This window comes from Populus euphratica, unplaced genomic scaffold, assembly GCF_000495115.2.
Source record: "Populus euphratica unplaced genomic scaffold, PopEup_1.0 scaffold19.1, whole genome shotgun sequence".
NCBI classification, from domain to species: domain Eukaryota; kingdom Viridiplantae; phylum Streptophyta; class Magnoliopsida; order Malpighiales; family Salicaceae; genus Populus; species Populus euphratica.
The window spans coordinates 196,048-216,160 of NW_011499853.1; the positions used below are offsets into that span (position 1 = coordinate 196,048).

Genomic DNA, 20,113 nt, shown 5'->3' on the forward strand with positions numbered 1-20,113 from the left:
AGGAGAAGGTCCCCATACATCAGAATGAATCAAATCAAGAAAAAACAGAAATACTTCGATTAAAAGGTAAAGCAGGAAATTTTGCCAGTTTCCATCCACTACAATCAGAAATGTCACAAGTTTTTAAATTTTCTAAAGCTCCTAAGGATGCCAAAAATCTCAAACGAGAAGACGAAACATGACCTAGATGGGAATGTCATAAATAAAAACTAGAAGATGAAAGATTTAAACAAAAGAAAGACAAATCAACAATAGTAGTAGCAGCAGCGGCAGTAGTAACTGACACTTTAACTCATCCAAAATATATAGTCCATCAGCTTCTGAGACTGCAGATCCTGTACACAACAAAAAAAACCCAAAAACATAACTAAATAATCACTAGAATCACATATTTGACCAATAGACGCAAGATTCAATTTGAGTTTTGAAATAAGATAAACATTAGGGAGAGACAAGTGAGGTGTGACAACAGAACCAACACCTGCTAAGGGCATAGGAGTGCCATTAGCAGTCATAACAAGAATAGAGGACAAAGGGAATACAAAGGTAAAAGATGAGGAATCTGGAGACATATGATGAGAAGTACCAAAATCTAAGATCCATTCAGATCCCTACGACCTGTCCCAATCAGCTTCTGAGACTGCAGATCCTGTACACAACAAAAAGAACCCAAAAACATAACTAAATAATCACTAGAATCACATATTTGACCAATAGACGCAAGATTCAATTTGAGTTTTGGAATAAGATAAATATTAGGGAGAGACAAGTGAGGTGTGACAACAGAACCAACACCTGCTAAGGGCATAGGAGTGCCATTAGCAGTCATAACAAGAATAGAGGACAAAGGGAATACAAAGGTAAAAGATGAGGAATCTAGAGACATATGATGAGAAGCACCATAATCTAAGATCCATTCAGAGTGTGACATACTTAAGGAACTATGAGGCAATTGACCTATGGAAGAAGAAGCGAACATTGCTTATGACTGTAAGGAGAGAAAATTCTGAAATTGCTTAGCCAAAGTATTGGGATCGGTAATAGAGCCCGGGGAAGTTACTGCTGCAGTATTATGGTGTGATGGTTTATAACCCTGAGGTGGTCTATGAGCAATAGGTTGTGACTGACTGCCAAACTTCCAAGCTTGATTATATTGTCTCAACTTAGGACACTAAGCCTTCCAATGACCTTTCTGCCTACAGAAACTGCACTCATCGAAGCCAAACCTTGTGTAAGGTTTCTTCTGATGATTAGATAATGGCTTAGAAGGTACTACTAGTATTGAAGGATTCGAAACAGAAATAATTCCCTAAAATTTGATTGCGTGAATAACTTTTGCAAATGATCCCAAACCTCTTTTACTGCCTCATACTTCGCCAACTGCGTGCCTATCAAATGTTCAACAGAATTGCTGATCTAAGTAATGATCTTTGCATTATTTGCCTTCTATGTATCTATCAAAACAACATCCCTCTCCTTAATGTTCTTAGGTATCATATAAGTTCCACTAACATACCCCCACATCTTCTTATCTTTAAGAAAATTTCTCATTACATAGCTCCAATATGAATAGTTCTTCCCATCCAACCTCACACTTACAGACTGAAGCGAATCATCTCTTTCAGTAGCCATAATCAACAATCACAGAAAACTAGAATGCAAAAGCAGCAGAAAACCAAATACCAAATTGCAGAAACTGAACAGAAATTCAGAAACTAAACAAATATCTTCTCACTACTATACGATTACTCCAAAACACAAAACAAAGTTGCAAAAACTGAACACAAATACCAAATTGCAAAAGCTGAAGGGAAGACGAAATACCAAAATAATTGAAAGAAACTGATGAAATACCAAATGTTGCAGAAGCAGAAGATAAAATCTCACTCCAGAAAGTATGTTCGGGATTAAGTCTCATTCCATAAAACCAGCTATGATACCATGTTAAAATAATTAAGATCAAACACAAAAAGAAGGTTAGAATTCTGAATAATCTGTATATTATGAATGCTTAACCTTAATCTAAATACAAATAAAGTATATATAGATTAAACTAAAAGTACTATTTTACCCTTAATAAATAAGACTACATAAATATTATTTAACAGGATTAAGATTCAAGATGTATTTGAGTTTAGTCAAATTCAAAATTGTAATTGGCGTTTGATAATTAATTATAAGTTCAAGTACCATTAGTAGTGTCCTTGTCCAATTTGCCTTTTAATGCATTGTATATAATAATGCATGCTCACATTGGTATGCAGTAAGTCTTTCAACAGGTATTATCCAAGCTGATGTGGATTAAGCCACACATTATGGGTTCTGTATTTGAAAAGGTGTCTCCTGAGGAGAGAAAGGATTCTCGTGTTATATAAACGACTAAAACCCCTTAACCACTATGGTATAGTAGCTAGCTTCATAGACCCAGTTTGATGAGCCTATTCAGTGATTATGACATTTGAATATTTGCTTGCTATATACGCTACTGTATGCCATATATACGGAGATAAAAAGCAATTCATGAGCCCGTTGAATGATTCAACTGATCTGTAGTTTGTTGCACATGTATATATGTGGAGGTTTTGATGGTCCTAGGAATGATGGACGTTCCATAAAGTTGATTTAGTAATTATGTCTTCTCTTGCATACCTCATTGCTTGTGAATATTGCTCGCCAAAAACCCAGTTGTTTACGTTTAACTCATCAGCAGCTACTTATAGTATATGGGAAGAGTTACTTTCTTCAATCTATATTTAGGCTTTCCTGTTCTGTTTCGATGCAGAGGAGGTGAACATCTAAGTAATCCAGTCCATACTAGATACAATATCTTAAAAAGGATGGATTACAAGCAAGGTGATGAAGTTGAAATACCATTAGGAAAGTCGAATATTCATCTATGACATGCCATATGGGGAAATGGCCGTCTGATGAAGAAATGAAGGATTGTGGAGAACGGACAAGCCAGGAACCCAGCCATACTGCCTAAGAGCCTCATCATGAATTCATGATATTCTCTAAACAAGAAAGAACACATAAACGGCAAGATTAGCAAGCACACGAAACGAATTGCATACCTTCACATTTAATAAAATTGAGGTTAATTTCACTGCGATATTAGACAACGGCTAGCATGTTGATGCCAGCCTTTAATTTTCTGTTGGTGCATTTAAATGTGTGGAGAAATGATCTTAGTTGTTTATCAAATCTTGTTACTGACTTGTAATTCCGGCATTTGGAGGAAAAAAAAAGGTTTCTGATAAGAGTGTTTTGCTATGCAAAATAATTTCTTCCTACCCTATCTTGAGTGCCTGTCCCTATTCCTCGGCGCACTCTGAAATTTTTGTCAACTTCTTGTTCGAGAACAATGCAATGAGAGCTTTTTTTGGAGCAGGCAAGTGAATGAGAGGAAAAATAAAAGACAAACTTCACGAATTTGTAAGGTCACTAACATTTTAATCTAATACTATTCATTAGACCCCTGTACTGTTGTAACATAGCGTCCGTTGAGACCTTGTAAAAAGATAGAAGGAAGTGATCTTTAACTTATTGTCTTGCCTACTATATAGTTTCCCTCCCCTACATGGCTACATCTCTCTCTCTCGCCCCCTCTTCCTCTCTATTTTTATTATAAATTCTTGGCAATAACGGTGTTACCACTGAAGAACTGCAACAGAAAATTTATAATCACAAAATGGAGGTCCAAAAACTCCCTAGAACATCCAAGCCCTCTCTTTCTCCCACTCTAGCAGAAATCCAAAAGGGTGTCCATGACTCGCAAAGCGACATGATCTCCGATTACAGCAGTCCTGTCCATCATCAAGTCCTTGAGCTAGGCCATGCTTGTAGCTCTATACCACCATCAAACCCTTTTGTTCTTTCATTTGACAACTTAACATACGGTGTCAAAGGTGGCCAAAAAATGTCACTTTCAATCTGTGGAAAGGACTCATCACTTGATTCTTCAGAGACAGGCAAGAAAATTTTGTTGAATGATATATCTGAAGCAGCAAGAGAAGGTGAAATCACAGCTGTTCTTGGGGCTAGCGGGTCTGGTAAATCTACTTTGATTGATGCACTTGCAGACCGAATTGCGAAAGAGAGCTTGAAAGGTTCTGTGACTTTGAATGGTGAGGTCTTGGAATCAAGGCTACTGAAAATGATATCTGCTTATGTTATGCAAGATGATCTTTTGTTTCCTATGCTTACTGTGGAAGAAACGCTAATGTTCTCAGCAGAATTCAGGCTTCCTCGCTTCCTCTCCAAGTCGAAAAAGAAAGCAAGAGTCCAAGCCTTGATTGATCAATTAGGCCTGCGTAATGCAGCTAATACTGTGATTGGAGATGAAGGGCACAGAGGTGTGTCAGGAGGTGAAAGAAGAAGAGTTTCTATTGGAATTGACATCGTTCATGACCCGATTCTCTTGTTTCTCGATGAGCCAACTTCAGGGCTTGATTCAACTAGTGCTTTTATGGTTGTTAAGGTCTTGCAGAGGATTGCACAGAGTGGAAGCATTGTGATCATGTCCATACATCAACCGAGTTACAGACTCTTGACCTTACTTGACCGTTTGATCTTTCTTTCACACGGACAAACGGTGTATGCTGGCTCTCCAGGAAGTCTTCCAGAATTCTTTGCTGAGTTCGGACATCCAATTCCCGAGAACGAGAACCGAACTGAGTTTGCTCTGGACTATATTCGCGACCTTGAAGAAATTCCAGGTGGAACCAAGACCTTAGTTGAATTCAACAAGTCATGGCAGGCCATGAAAAATGCCAAGAACAGATTCTCCAATGCGTCAAAGCTCTCACTTAGGGACACGATAAGTGTCAGCATTTCGAGAGGAAAACTGGTCTCTGGTGCCCCGAATGATTTGAACTCGACATCTTCACCAGTTTTAAGTTTTGCCAATCCACTTTGGGTTGAAGTGATGGTTATAGGCAAAAGATCATCATTAAATGCAAAAAGAATGCCTGAATTATTCGGAATTCGCCTTGCTGCTGTTCTTGTTACAGGTATAATCTTGGCTACCGTTTATTATCATCTTGACAACTCTCCCAGAGGTGTGCAAGAGCGATTAGGCTTTTTCGCTTTTGCCATTTCCACTACTTACTACACATGTGCAGAATCCATCCCTGCCTTTATTCAAGAACGTTATATTTTCATGAGAGAAACTGCCTACAATGCTTATCGTCGCTCGTCTTACGTTCTTGCTCACTCTCTAATCTCAATTCCCTCTCTGATCGTGCTCTCTATTGCCTTTGCCACAACAACATTCTGGGCAGTAGGACTTGATGGTGGGTTTTCTGGGTTTTGTTTCTACTTCTTCACAATCTTCTGTGCATTTTGGGCTGGAAGTTCTTTTGTCACGTTTCTCTCAGGCGTTGTCTCTCATGTTATGTTGAGTTTCACGCTTGTGGTAGCCATTTTGTCCTACTTTCTTCTCTTCAGTGGATTCTACATTTCTCGTGACAGAATTCCTCCATTTTGGTTATGGTTTCACTATATGTCCCTAGTGAAATATCCATACGAAGCAGCTTTACAAAATGAGTTTCACAGTCCAACAAAATGTTTTGTCATGGGCGTGCAAATGTTTGATAACACACCGCTTGCCGTGATGCCACTATCAATGAAATTAAAGATGTTGAAGACTATCAGCACCCGTTTGGGCCGGAACATTACAAGTAACACTTGTGCAGTCACAGGAACAGATATACTGCAGCAACAAGGGATAACACAACTCAGCAAATGGAATTGCTTGTGGATAACTATTGCTTGGGGATTTTTCTTCAGGATTCTGTTTTACTTTGCTTTGTTGTTGTGGAGTAAGAATAAGAGGAGGTAAATAGAATCATTGTTTATCTAGCTTGTATCTAACAAGAATGGAGCTACCTAAGAACATGGCCATCTTTTCCTTATGTAATCGTTAACCCAGTTATATATAATTTCTCTGTCGAAAAGGTTGCGCGCAGTAGGGGTATCCTGAATAAAGGGGTTCGGGTTTTCATTCATAATTGCACTTAAATTTAATTTCTAATATTTTATAAAATATAAATTCAGTCCATTCTTTTTTTTTTTTTTGGAATCCGAACAGATTTGATATCTAGGTTGGATTAAATTTTTTATGAATATTATAGGTATCTGTATATATTTTGAACATATTAATTTTTTTATTCATTTACAATTTTAAAAATAAATATTAGATTGTAACCGTTAAAACTAAATAAAACTTTTAATATATATATATATATATATATATATATATATATATATATATATATGAAGGACAACATAAAAATTATTAAAATTTCAATGAAACGAAACAAAAGAAAACAAAAAAAAATTACAGTAAATATTTTATTAAATAATTATGATATAATATAATACAAAAACAAACTAGTTAAAAGAAGCTATAATGTGCATTTAGGTTTGTAATTTGAGTAAGAAAATAAAAGTTGAATTTAGATTCTTGAAATTCTACATTTTTTTCATAGTTTCTTGAAATTGTAAAATACAATGTTACTTTATTAAATCAAAATTTAAAATAAACAATTATAATTCATGCTAAAGTAGAGAATAGAGAGAAGAAAATGTGATTAAAAGAATGAGATGTGGTTGTAAATACGAGAGTGAGAAAAATAAATAAATAAAAAGAAAAAATATTATTTATATTAATCATTCATATTATTTATACTGGATTATATGAGTTAAATCGAATTCAGCAGGTTTTAAAAATATAATATTTATTTATTAGGTTTCTTGATCAACCATCATCCATAATATTTATATTATTTAATTTTATTAGAAAATATAAATATTAGATGAAACCTGATTTTTTTTAACACCACTACGCGCAGGTTAAAATTTACAAAATTTTAACAGTTTGATATCGTCAAATATGAAAAAAAAAGAGACTTGCTTCCACTTAGACATGTGAAATGCCTTTTTTACGTCAAAGTTATACATAATGAAAATATTATTTTTTATTATAATAATATTATAAATAGAAAATTGTAGTCATTTGAATGTGAATCTTATTGTGATTTTTAGCAAAAGATGTTTACAAATTTGGGAAAAATTATCAAGATTAAAATCAATTTACGGATATTTAGTTAAAATTATTGTTTAAGGTATTTTTTGATATATAAAATGAATGATATTTATGTCTAAGTAAATTAAATATAAAAACAACACATACAATTTTATTACGATTTACAAAAATATATTTAATCCCTTTATTTCTAGTTCACTTATGATTATTATCAATTTTATAATTTATTTACTTTCTTTTAAAAAAATAAAAAAATGAAAAAGGAGATGTAGTTAAGATGGACAAGTTTGATTAAAAAAGACATTTTTTGAATAAAAAGTACTAAATTGAGGAGCATCAACACTAATCAACGGGTTATGGAATTATTATTTATGCTATAGGGACTAAGTAATTAGTTTTTCTGAAGTACAAGGACTAAGTTATAATTAACTCATTTCTTTTGTAATGAAGATTTATATATAAAAAAATTATTTAGCAACAATAGATGTTTGCTTAAGTGGGCCGCACACTGTAGGAGCCCGGCCTGTAGATTCAATGGGTTAGGTGAAAGAATTTCCTGTCTTAAATTCTTATCCTTTGGATTAAAATAAATGCATCCTGTCCGTCCAAATGAAGAACTCTCACCTTTTTAATTAAAGAGATAAAACGAAGGAAAGGGCCGTCGGTTAAATAGCCATTTCTCTCTCTCTCTCTCTCTGAACTCAATTCACATTCGGAAAAGTTAGGGTTTTCAAATTTCAAGGTACGGACTCCTGAATTGAATTGTTCTTAATTAGAAATCGGGGCTTATTTAGCTCTTTTCACTGCAGTTTCCATTCAATATCGAGTATCTTTTAGTTAATAAGTGATTCATTATTGGTGTTTGCTGATGAATTCATTTAAAAAAAGTTGCAATTTTTTTTGTGGGTTTTCAAATCCGAATTTTTTGTGTGTGTCAAGATGCTAGCTTTTTAATATGTGTCTTGATAGATCTGATTGGTTTCTTCTTGCCCTGGTGCTCTTAAATAAATTCATGTACGTGTTGCTATGTAGTCTATTACAATTGAATGACTAATTTGTTGGTGAAGCTGCTGGTGATTAATTTGTTTGTTTGTTGTTGTTCTGTGGAGTTCAAGAAAATAAAACTGTTTCTTAGGGAATGTTTTGTTTGTTGCAGTTTGAAAATGCCGCGATATGATGATCGATATGCCAGTACACGTCTCTATGTTGGACACCTGGCTGCTAGGACACGATCACGGGATCTGGAACATCTTTTCAGCAAATACGGGCGGTAATTTCTCTATTTTCAAGTTTAAAGTGCTTGAGATAGTGGTCTTAAGCTGTGATAGTGTTCTCTCTTTCTCACAAGCACACACGTGAATTGGGCACTGTGGGTTTTTATCCTCTTAGCTAGCTATTGAAGAAGTTATTCGAATATAATTTGTGCAGTTTATTTCTAGGCTTTGAAGTTTCTAATGAATGATGCTCTAACATGAATTTAACACAATCGATCTATTCTCTGCAGTGCAGTAATAGTATATCTATTTGTTTCCTTTGTTTAACTGTCATTGATTGGTAAGAGGGAGTGTTTTTCGCCCCTGCAAATACTTTGGAAACATGAGGTCTTCAACAGTTTGTTTTGCTCGTGGATTTGTGTCATTCACGTTATCTGTGTGGGTGGACCTAGGTGTCATTTTTTAACTTGAATGATCTTGTTGAAGGTTTCTGGCCTATTGCCTAACCTGGAGGTCTATGGTGAGAGGGTTGCCATGATGGAATTGGTGGAATTTCTTGCCAAGTTATAGGAGACTTTGGCGATTCTTTCTATTATGTTATTGCGTGTTTTTATGGAATTGGCAACAATCTCAAACTGGTGTTTAGTTCGTCTATGAGGGGTGAAGTATCATACACTTGCAGTACTTAAGTAATGATGGCCTTACTGTTTGTGGCAACCATTTCGCAGAGTACGAGATGTGGATATGAAGCGTGACTATGCATTTGTCGTAAGTCTTTTCCATTTCTTCTCATGGTTCTCACTGAATGGAATTTTTCAGAGCATTGGTTGAGCACATATCCTTTTATTTTTTCATGATGAACACTGCTTTATATATTATGTGATACACATATGGTGTGTTCTGCCGGGTTGTTCTCACCCTCTTTAAACAGGAATTTAGTGATCCCAGAGATGCTGATGATGCAAGGCATTACTTAGATGGCAAGGAGTTTGATGGAAGTCGTATCATTGTGGAATTTGCAAAGGGGGTAAGTTCTGTCTAGTTAATGTTTTCATTTAGTATACTCACAAACTCAAAACATGCAATTTTAAATTAGTAGACTAGGCCTGTATTGGTTTTGGTTTTATAGGATTAACTGGAAGCAAATTGGTTGTATGTAGATGGATCCAAGTTCAAATCCTAATCCAAATTGAAGCAAATTTATAGTTTTGTGAGATGTCAAACTACTTTATTCTTGTTGCTCTTGTGGGCTTCCAGATTATTTGATTTATTTTTCCATTCACAAAGATTCTTAATCCTTATTCATTGAACTTGATTCTATTGCTTGAAGAAGGTTGAGGAGGTTGATAACTGGTGACTTAATTATTCACTTCCCAATTGGCTCTCCAGCCAAAAGCATGATATGTTCACTTTTGAAATTGTGAATGCTATTGATACGCATTTACCAAATTAATGTTTTTTCTTGTTGGGAATTTCTAGGTACCTCGTGGTTCCCGAGAATATTTGGGCAGAGGTCCTCCTCCAGGATCTGGACGCTGCTTTAATTGTGGCATTGATGGCCACTGGGCTCGAGATTGCAAAGCTGGAGACTGGAAGAACAAGTGTTATCGTTGTGGGGAAAGAGGTCATATAGAGAGAAACTGCAAGAACAGTCCCAAGAAACTCACGTAATTTTCACCTCCTTGTCATTTCCTTCCTATCCTGCTACTGCTTGTGCAATTTTTCTTGTTTCTGTGATAATTTTCTACTGATGCTCAATGGTGCTCTGTTTTTTTCTTCTTTTTATTGTATGTTCTATACAGTAGGCGGGGGAGGAGTTACTCTCGATCACCAGGTAGATCACGCTCTCCTCACCGTGGCAGAAGCCGCAGTCCAAGTTATAGCCGAGGTCGAAGCTACAGGTCTGTGGTTTTTCTTTGAAAGCATATGATTATGCAATTTCTCATATCACACATAGTATGGTGTTCTTGATGATTTTTGGGTTTTCATTTTTTGTAGTTTGGTTTAACTGGATCTTCTGCTCTTTTTCAGCCGATCAAGATCCCCACCACCAAAGAGAGAGCGAAGTGTTGAGAATGAGAACAGGTCATTGAGCCCTGAACCAAGGAGTACAAAGGCCAGGAAGCGCAGCCCAACACCTGATGAAGGCAGCCCACGCCCTTCTCCCAAATCTCGAAAACTGGATGATGAGCAAGATAGAGAGTACAGTGGCAGCCCCAGTTGAAGAAGCAGAAGCAGAAGCAGAAGCAGAAGCCCTCGAGATGAGAGGTACAGAAGTCCTCAGACTAATGGTCGCAGCCGCAGTCCTAGTCCCAGGGATGATAGAAGCCCCGTTGATGATGATTATGAGGACAACAACCGCTCCCCGAGAGATAGTGACGTGTCACGTTGAAATGCACCATCCCAATGGAATTGGTGTATGTTTGCACTTTCCAATCTTCACCAAGACCTTAAGTTTGTTCTGTTTAGATGGTCAAACATTTATATGCTAAGTAGAGATGTAATTTGAAACTTTTTATTTGGATTAGGGAGCCTATTTTAATAATTTGGTATGGAGAGCTATGCATTCAATTCGTTTTGTTTTATTTTTTGCTTTTAGAACCTACAAACTGGATGGCCTGACAATATTATCCCAGGACATCTAGGGCAAATGGCAATCATGAGCTCAACTAGTGTGGATGGAGCTGAATGTTTATTTATTTCGCAAAAAAACTGAGAAAAAAATATCAGTGCATGCTTCTGCCCTATAATGAGGTCCCAACGAACTTGAATTTCGAATCAACTTTGCCTGGGTTGTGCATTGCGTTCATCCGTTGTGCCCTAAAAACTGAACTTGGCAGCGACAGTATGGTTTTTGTTTAGATTGCCGCTCAAATTCTTAGCTAAAGATCAAATAAAACGGTGAGCAATTTCCATTGCCAGGTTTTGGGATGAAAATATCAATTCAAGTATTTTTGAAGGGTTTTTGGCGAAATTAATCTGAATTCTGAAATCGATTTTGTGTACAACGGAGGATTATCCAGATGCTTTTTTGTAATCAACTACACGTTTCGTCGTGGAGTTCGTTTACTGTCAAAGCCCAGGAGCTATTTCGGATTTCTTGCTTCCAAGAATCCATCTAATCCTCGAATATGTCACCCGCCATTTCTCTGCCCTCCTTCAATTGTGTGATCTTTGCAACGCGCCGGTCACCCCAGAAAGGAAAGTTGAACAATGCAAAGATGCCCGGGGCAACGCCAAAACTTAGCAACACTACAGGCTTCGGTACCAGCAAGAAAGAGCCATTATGGCGGTGCGTGGAGGGTTGTGGTGCTTGCTGCAAGTTGGCTAAGGGCCCTGCTTTCGCCACTCCTGAAGAAATCTTCACAAACCCCTCTGATATCGAGGTTCGCCTTCTTAATATTTACATTGCACATAATTTGTTCGACGGAATGTGTCTAAAAAGAAACCAAAAGACTAGCGAAGCTCTTACTGTTTTTTGTTAATTCCTTTTCTTTTGCTGAATTATGGATTTTCAGCTTTATAAAAGCTTAATAGGCCCGGATGGATGGTGTATACATTATGAGAAAAGCACACGCAAGTGCTCAATTTACCCTGGTGAGTGGTGATTATCACTAGCTCCATTCTTGATCAACTTCTTGCTGTCATCTTTAATTTTGTAATCGTTTTGCTTTCTACGGGCTTTCTTCTTCTTTCAGATCGTCCCTATTTTTGTCGTGTGGAGCCAGATATATTCGAGTCACTGTATGGCATTACCAAGAAGAAATTCAACAAGGAGGCATGCGGGTTGGTCCATCTACTTTTGCTTTCACGCAAGGCTCTAGCTGTATGTGACCTTAGTCATATGCTCATGTTTCATCTTTGTTCTCTTATGTTGCTTGCAGCAGCTGTAGAGACACTATTAAGGAAATCTATGGTTCACATTCCAAGGAACTGGACACCTTCAATCGCTCCTTAAGGAGTTCTGATTAGTTAAATAGATCCGACTTGCCCTTGCTTAAACTGCTCAAGGTCATTTTAACCTCGATCCTTTTCCTTTTTATTTGTTCATTGAGCTGGTCAGAAAGTTTAGAGTATGAAGGTCTTCCTGGATAATCAGATCAAATATAAACTTTTGAACAGGATTGGGGCTGTTGTCCTATGCCACAAGGAAAAGGGTATAAAGAGAGATGAAAGTGGGAGTCTTGTGCATGTACATTCAACTGTGCTGTAATACGATACCACTAGTGTATTAGATGCTGGCAAGATCATCAAGCAGAAAGCATAAACTTCCTTTCGGATTGTCCTTGCCAGTCTTCCATAGAGCCCTTTTATGGAAAAATTTTCCGTGTTGTGGCTGGATTAAAGATCTCAAGGACCAGAATTAATCCTAGTATATAGGTCAAGAGATCAGATAGCCTGCTGTCTTGGCTTCATTAAATCTGAAGGTGCTGGAGGTCCCTTAATTCAACTGAAACCAGCAGACTCTGTAAGATAAAGACTTCCCCTACTTTGTCTATGGAGTCTGATTACTCTCCTATAATCATAAATCTATTAGTTGGGCATGAATTTGAATCATCATGAATAGTCAGAAATTCAACCTATTATTCATGCTCTTGGTTTTTTTCAAAAAACAATTGTTTTCAAGTAATGCATATCCGCGCTTTCAATTTGTACTGAAAACTAGTTTAGCTTGATACCTTCTACGAGCAAACTGCTTACAATTTAGCTAGTTTGTTTATTTTGTGTTGCATGTCATGCATATTTTGAGATTGTGAAGCCTTCTATATGCGTTGGCAAAGTTATAATTCCAAGGTGTCGTGGTATTTGCAGCATTGAGCCTTGTGGATTTAACCAAGAGCCTGAATTAGAAAAAAACTGCGTCACCTTTTGTTTGTATTTTTATTTATACATGAGATGATTAGCTTTGCGAATGATGATCCACACTCTTGTTGAGTGATAGAAGAAGCGTGTGGAACTATTCCTGTCAGCATCGTAGTTACCATATTCTGTTAAAACCATTGCCCAGACTAAAAAAGCAGGAAACATAGCCAGCACCCACCTGCAACAACATACATGACTCTCTCTTCATTCTTGGATTTTGATGCTTTCTCTAGTTTCCCTCTTCGTTCTTGGATCTTGATTGCTTTCTTTATGCAGCCCTCATTTCTATCACTTCCACTATTGGATCCTCTGCTCAGACATTATGGCCACGTCTCTCTCATCTAGTGGCCTAGCAATTTTTGCTCATTCCCGCAACCTCACCACCACCATCATTGTCTCCAACGCCACCTCCCTCGCCTTTCTTGCACAACCTGATTCTGCCCTTTGTTAGGTTACAGCCTAGCGAGTTAAGTCTAGAAAGAAATAAGAGAGAAGAAGAAGATGCAGAGCAAGAAGAGTTGATTCGGAAATTGTGCTTCATTTTTACATCCACTGTTTTTTATACTACCTCAAGTAACAAACTTACACTTTCCAACAAACAATTGTAACTAACAACTTCTTAGCTACTCTAACTGCCAAACTAACAGCCATAACTAACTACCTAGTACAAGAGACTTATTAGCACATGCTGAATTAACTACTGCCCTTACAATCACGTGCAAAATGTAACTATTGTTGCTGCATGCTATTGTTTCATCATTTGTAATTTTAACAATACCCTCCCCATCAAAAAATTCTGCATCATATTCTTCTCTAATCCCTCCCAAATAACATCTTCAGGAAATGAATTGGAAAGTTGAATTAATCCAAATTATATCAGGTTCATTCGCCGAGCAAATCGTCCTAGTCTTGGTGACTGACACCAGTCATCCTTGAGATTGGTGAAAATTCTTGGTGGGCGCTGTTAGCTTTTGTTTGCAGGGTTGTTGTTGATCGGCATTTCACTTATGGTAAATGGGTTCCTTTCCTTTTCCTTTGCTATAGGTATAGATTAGGACTTCCCTCTTTTGGTTTGATCTTCTTGTCAAACTGATCTGTTTAAATCTGCCAATGCAAGTCTTTTCGATCTTTGAGATTAAAAGAACTAATATTCTCCAACTGGTGATGTTATTTGATCAATGTTCTTTGACATGCCTAGTGATGTTATTTGATCAATGTTCTTTGACTTGTCAAACACGTCAAATGGTAACCTCGTTCCAGATTGTGCAAATCTTGACATGCCTAAAAATCTGTGAATTTTGGAAATTAGAAAATCAGATTTCTAGGAAGAAAAAAAAAAACCAGGCCCACAATAGAACTCATCCAGAACTGTCTGGTGAATTTCAATAGAAATGTTGTGGTTTTAACAGAAACGAGAATGACAAAAAAGAAATGAAAGGAGGAAAGAAAGACACTTTTCTAGCAAGTGGGAATGGTTACTTTGTGTTTGGTGACAGGGAAATTGCGTAAAGATGCTCTAGCTTTCAACACCAATCTAGAGACGCCAATCTTTTATGCATGCTATCTGTTTTTTTCCCTGGTATATATTCTGTTTCAAAAGGGTCTCTCGGTTGGTAAAAGGAATGCAGAGATGGCGATAGAATCTCACCAGTATATGGGCGGTGATAGATCGGGCAATCCCCTAGAAGGCTGGTGCCGAAACAACCAGCTTTCTTTCTGTCAAACCCCACCTATAGGGTACTGGAATTGACAGGAAAAATGAAACCATTTATAGGGAGGACTAATTGCAGCGATTCATTAAGACCGAGTCCGAAGAAAGTGTCAGTGGTTGAATTACATCTGTCATGACCTCCTCTAATTATCACATGCAAGAACCACAATCAGCCGTCGCAGAAGATTTCTTTCAAAAAGAAGAAGAAGAAGAAGAAATCCAATATAAAATAAGCGAACCCTTACCTGCCAAGATTCTTTCGCCTTTGAAAGTATAATAGACATTAACTTGGTTAACATCAGGCAGTACAGTTATGTTTTCTCCTTTACAACTGAAATATATGGTTGGTAGCATTTAACCACTCTTGTGTTCTGCATATTTTCATCGAATCCACTGTTACAACAGCGGATAATACAATTCTTGTCACCAAACACACCAATCAAATCAACTATAAAACACAGTTGAAAAGACGAGATTTTCGTTTTAGTTGATGAGGAAAATCAAAGAGACAGAAGAAACCCTAGAATGTTGACGATGGTACCAAATCGACATTGCTTTTAGATTCGATTGAATTTATAGTTATGGCGGTTTTTTTAATTTTTGGTGTGTGTGTAATCTGGATGGAAGGAGTCGATTAAGATTTTCTCACAACTTTTGAATGGAAGTATAGCGTTCTTCTATATTTAACAAAACTTTCAACGCCATGGCAGAATCTCTACACGTTAAGTAAAAGGAGGTTTTGGGGTAGGGAAAATAGTCAAAAAATTAGAAAATATTAGATTCAAAAGCAGTCATTTACGTTCTGGTAATTTGAGCAGTCCAATTATAGTTTGTCATGGACAGAAAAAACGCATTCCAAGTTCTAAACAATGCTGTATGGTTCTAGCAATTGAGGGGTACACAGGCAAGGCCTAATTATAGACTTGGATGGTAGTGAAAAATGCAGCTAATTTAGACAACCATCTTTCCAATCCCTCTCCTGCAGCCGCTCTCGCATTGTTGAGAGCTAGCTCGTCGGTCTGCTTGCGGCCATATTCCTAAACCATAATTCTAAGGCGAAAACAAGACCAATGTGGAGAGTTGCAGCTCTTGCTATCGTTTTCCTTTTCTCCCTTCCTAACCATGCTGACTCTGTCAGGTTGTCCAGGCCGGGGAAATTAAATCGACAAAAACCATTGCTGGCTGCTAAATTATCAACGCCTGCTGAATTCCTTGCTGCTCACAACAAGATTAGAGAAATCCACAATTTAACGCTCTTGGCGTGGGGCCAGAAGTTAGCTGGATATGCTCGCTGGTGGGCCGACACGCGCCTCGATAACTGCAAGAAATTGCTACACTCTCCCAATAGCCCTTATGGAGAAAACTTGTTCTGGGCTCTACGGGATCACTGGAATGCATCAAAGGTAGTCAAGTATTGGGGTGATGAAAGGAATCTTTACGATCCAAATACAAATGAATGCATCAACAACAGTGTCTGCGGGCATTATACACAGATTGTATGGAATGCGACTCAGCGTGTGGGCTGCGCCCATGTTCTATGTCACAATATTCAAGGTCACCTGTTTGTTTGCTCCTATGATCCTCCGGGGAATATTTACTATCATGGTCCATTTGGTGGCCGTTTTAACAAATCTATCGTGAATCCTCCGCCGTCTAATAATGCAAGCTCAACAATTCTAGGAAGTCAATCTGGGATCACCGGGAATAAAGCTAATTATATTGTCTCAAGCACCACTGGGTATCCACCTAATAAGACCTAAAAACGTAAATCGAGAACATGCAATTGAGGTTATGTAGATTTAGATGCGTATCCAGCCCACCTTCCCCACGACTTAAAAACACCTTCCCCCGTGCGGGTACATCTTATAGGTTATGTTTCTTTTTTAGGCTGAGGACTGAGGTCCACTCACTAGGAAGACTTTTTCTTCATGGTCACTAAAATTACAAAAAGAATTTCTTTACTAGGAAGACTTTTGATCATAATTATAAAATCCATCGACAGCTGGGCAACTTTAGTCAGATCATGCAATCCATACCATAACAAATAATGCGGGAACACTTCAGGTGAGTGCGTAGAGGTGCGCTGCGTGATCGTTTCGAAATCGGAGCTGCTCAATATTGAGTAGTTTACAATGATGGTGGATCTATCAGCTGTTGATACCGATCCCTTGCCATTTCAAGTGTTTCATTTTTCGTGTAGAGCATTGATCATAACAAAATCACAGAAACTTCAACCAGTAGAGAATACCTTGGTTTCTAATTGATAAGCTTTGGTGAAGAAAGCTGGCCAACAAAGATATGTTGACATAATGCTACTAACAGTTGATGCACCAATTAATGAGCATGTTCATCACCACAATTTGCAATTGAATGGCTTCTAGTGGAGAAGCTCCTCCCATGATAAGCCCAGTCATTGTCCAGGGAAGTGAAATGAGACCCACAGTTTTGGCATTGTCCAGTACAGGTGAAAGCGCAATAATTAGAGCCCTTTTCACTTGTTGAAGTGTGGCTTGACGCGGCGTTGCTCCAAGAGCCAATGCTGTCTCTACCTGCCACAAAAACCACCCAAATCGAATATGGAAATTGTTGCCAAATTGCAGATTTGAGAATCTCTCAACATCGCAAATGAATCAAAATTGAGGGACTAATTACACTTGGCATTGAATGATAGATTCCTAAAACGTTTTTGTCTTTAACATACCAGGTTCATTTGGACTTTGATATCATCTCGGAGTCTTTTCATTGCAACTCCAGTAGCTTCATTGCATTCCCAACCATCATGCCTGCAACGGGAATGATGTACCGTGGAGTGAAGGGAAAAACGTTCAATAAAACTAGCAGGACCAATGTCACTGCAGTTCCGACCAGGATAGAAGCACCAGCCACAAATTTTCCTCTAGGAACCTGCTTGGCACGTTGTCCAGCTATATATCCAGCAACAGAGACCTGTCAGGGGATTCAACAACAATGTCAAGAACTCGGAATGATTGTTTTTTTTAAAAAAAGAAAAAATGAGACAAGCCTAATTGAAGTCTTGCAGAAAAGGAATCAGCTGCCAAATTCCTTCAATTCTAATCTAGAAAGAGAACCACAAAAACTTTAGACGGATCGTAGGAATTTTCTCGATAAGATTTTCTTGACACTCAAGTTTCAAGATGCAATCAGCCAAGTTAATCTACGGTAAAATTGAGATCTAACATTAAAAAGTATATAAAAAAACAGAAATGGAAAGGCAGAAACTAACAAGTAGTCTGTTCCTGTTGCTTTTTTTGGTCAAACCCGAAAGAGAAGTCAGAATTCAGACAATTTTAGGTATGGCCAGGACTGTTAGTTGAGAGAAAAACCAAAGCTAACATCCACGGTTAAGAAATTCCATGTTTTTGTCTCTAATACAAACAAAACTAAACCTGTTTTCTCTCTGTCTGTCTCTGTGTTCTTCCACATCGGGCAAAGACTGAGCTAACATTACATACCTGTATCATGGAAAGTCCGAGTCAAAAAGAAAGGAAAATAAACCCCAGACATGCACATGATCAGTTGAATTAAGCTAAGTTCATTAATGAGAAAAGGCGCTAGAAAGAATAAACAATTTTTTAACGCAAAGACACTGTATTGATATGATCACAAATAAAAAAAAAAGGATATACAGAAGCATCTCGAGGAATTCATATAACCCTTTGGATATTTCCTTCTTTATTGCCTTTAAATTTTCTTATCAAGCTAAAATATACAGAACTTCCAAGTGAAAAAAAATTTAATGTAGAACAGAAATAACAAAGAAAATAAATTAATACGAACCATGGAAAGGTAAGCAAGGATGATCCATACAGCATGGTCCTGATTGAAAATGAACTGCAAAACAAACCCAATAGCAGAGAGCTGAAGAAAGGATCTAATAATCGAATACACCATCTCTCCCTCCAAACCAAGCTTTTGCATATAGGACAGAATCACCGCCATAAGCACCACTGCTGTAGCAGCCAGTGGCTTTAGCATGCCCTTTAGAAACTTGATCAGCCACTTAAAATTATCATCACCGATACCAGAACTCAGAAATTCATCAAAGTCGAACTCCATTCCAAAAATCCCACCACGCAAACTACAAAAATAATTTCACTGTTTAACTAACTAGCTAGTCGTAGCTTGTTATACTTTAAAGAGATTCGTGGGAGAAAAGTTAGGTCATTTGCCTCTGGTGGTGGCACATATGGTGGCAGAAACGACCTTTTCCTAATAAAAATGAGGTATCTCGTGGAGTTTCTATTTAATGATATATGTGGGTTATCTAAACTACTTTCCGAACTGGGCACAGTTTGTGCTCCTCTGACTACTGTAGAGGTACATTCCGTCCGACAATTTTATTAATCTTTCCAACCATTTTATTATCTTTCTTCTTCTTCAACAACTTCTTTTTATTTTTATTTTTATGAGCAAAGTCATCTCAGAATTTAATATTAAAATATATAATAATTAATTTTACAAAATTAGATATATTTTTCAAATCAATCATTGAATCAAACTAAAAATTTTTAAAAAATACTAAACATATAAAATTATATTGTGATAAATATTCATGTCAAATAAAATTCTGCAACATATTATTTAAAGGATTGAAGTTACATGATGAATCTTGTCAAATCTGATAGATTAGATCTTCGTGCGATATTTAAGACATATTTAAAGTTATAGATAGAATTTTATTGCGATTTAAGTTGGAATGAAAATTAAAAATCTTAAGATTCTCGACTAGATATTATAGACCCAGTAATTTATCTAAATAAAAAAAAATGATATTTTTGAAGTTAAGATTAAAATCTATTAATAATGTACAAAAATTGAATGTTCAGATTACAAGAACAAATTTTAACATGTAATTTTTTTTTATTATCCTATATTATTTATTTAATTAATATTTAATATTTATTTTTAATTTAAATTTTTTCTGAATCATTAGATATTTTTTAAAAATTTATTTTATTAGTAAAATTATTAGTTGAGTTTAGAATTATTAGCTTGCAATTCAAAAGAATCTATTAATGGAGGTTTGAGTTGCAAATTCCATTGAAAAATAAATATGAATTTTTTATTTATATATAAGAAAATAAACCGGTTGTTAGTATTATTTTTTTTAGGAAAGTTTAAATGGATAAAATAATTTAATTAGGGATGTATTTAGAATAGAAGTGTGGTAAGGCGTGATTAATTTTTTTTTATGGGACTCGCATAAAAAACAAGAAAAAAACATGTATTTTTTAATTATAGTAAGGCATAATTTGT

The 20,113-nt window shown here is 36.6% G+C and overlaps 5 protein-coding genes across 5 annotated transcripts; 4 read left to right on the forward strand and 1 right to left on the reverse strand.

Annotated features, from left to right (window-relative positions):
• The first annotated feature begins 3,675 nt into the window (after window positions 1-3,675).
• Window positions 3,676-5,968, forward strand: LOC105122060 (ABC transporter G family member 20). Its single transcript, XM_011020966.1, has one exon. It carries the CDS (start codon window positions 3,692-3,694, stop codon window positions 5,840-5,842), a length of 2,151 nt encoding a protein of 716 aa, XP_011019268.1. The 5' UTR covers window positions 3,676-3,691; the 3' UTR covers window positions 5,843-5,968.
• Window positions 5,969-7,688: 1,720 nt separating this feature from the next.
• Window positions 7,689-10,847, forward strand: LOC105122061 (serine/arginine-rich splicing factor RS2Z33). The gene is given in 7 exon segments (XM_011020967.1): window positions 7,689-7,790; window positions 8,205-8,318; window positions 8,991-9,030; window positions 9,194-9,289; window positions 9,742-9,929; window positions 10,068-10,163; window positions 10,294-10,847. Coding segments are annotated over 6 exon segments (888 nt in total). The 5' UTR covers window positions 7,689-7,790; window positions 8,205-8,211; the 3' UTR covers window positions 10,655-10,847.
• Window positions 10,848-11,021: 174 nt separating this feature from the next.
• LOC105122062 (zinc/iron-chelating domain protein) lies at window positions 11,022-12,856 on the forward strand. The gene is made up of 5 exons (XM_011020968.1): window positions 11,022-11,648; window positions 11,781-11,859; window positions 11,961-12,048; window positions 12,147-12,273; window positions 12,385-12,856. Exons 1-4 carry the CDS (start codon window positions 11,394-11,396, stop codon window positions 12,232-12,234), a joined length of 510 nt encoding a protein of 169 aa, XP_011019270.1. The 5' UTR covers window positions 11,022-11,393; the 3' UTR covers window positions 12,235-12,273; window positions 12,385-12,856.
• Window positions 12,857-15,647: 2,791 nt separating this feature from the next.
• On the forward strand, window positions 15,648-16,772 carry LOC105122070 (CAP (Cysteine-rich secretory proteins, Antigen 5, and Pathogenesis-related 1 protein) superfamily protein). Its single transcript, XM_011020976.1, has one exon. The coding sequence runs from the start codon at window positions 15,907-15,909 to the stop codon at window positions 16,594-16,596; it is 690 nt and encodes a 229-aa protein (XP_011019278.1). The 5' UTR covers window positions 15,648-15,906; the 3' UTR covers window positions 16,597-16,772.
• Window positions 16,773-16,884: 112 nt separating this feature from the next.
• LOC105122069 (protein ALUMINUM SENSITIVE 3) lies at window positions 16,885-19,049 on the reverse strand. Its single transcript, XM_011020975.1, is given in 5 exon segments — window positions 16,885-17,174; window positions 17,176-17,385; window positions 17,538-17,596; window positions 17,599-17,782; window positions 18,635-19,049. Coding segments are annotated over 5 exon segments (840 nt in total). The 5' UTR covers window positions 18,914-19,049; the 3' UTR covers window positions 16,885-17,066.
• Window positions 19,050-20,113: the final 1,064 nt, after the last annotated feature.

Bases quoted from the DNA above. Each gene is read 5' to 3' on its own strand.
- LOC105122060 (XM_011020966.1), top strand. From the start codon at position 3,692: ATGGAGGTCCAAAAACTCCCTAGAACATCCAAGCCCTCTCTTTCTCCC.
- LOC105122062 (XM_011020968.1), top strand. From the start codon at position 11,394: ATGTCACCCGCCATTTCTCTGCCCTCCTTCAATTGTGTGATCTTTGCA. The intron at 11,649-11,780 runs GTTCGCCTTCTT...ATGGATTTTCAG, and splicing joins CAAACCCCTCTGATATCGAG to CTTTATAAAAGCTTAATAGG. The intron at 12,049-12,146 runs GTTGGTCCATCT...TGTTGCTTGCAG, and splicing joins TTCAACAAGGAGGCATGCGG to CAGCTGTAGAGACACTATTA.
- LOC105122070 (XM_011020976.1), top strand. From the start codon at position 15,907: ATGTGGAGAGTTGCAGCTCTTGCTATCGTTTTCCTTTTCTCCCTTCCT.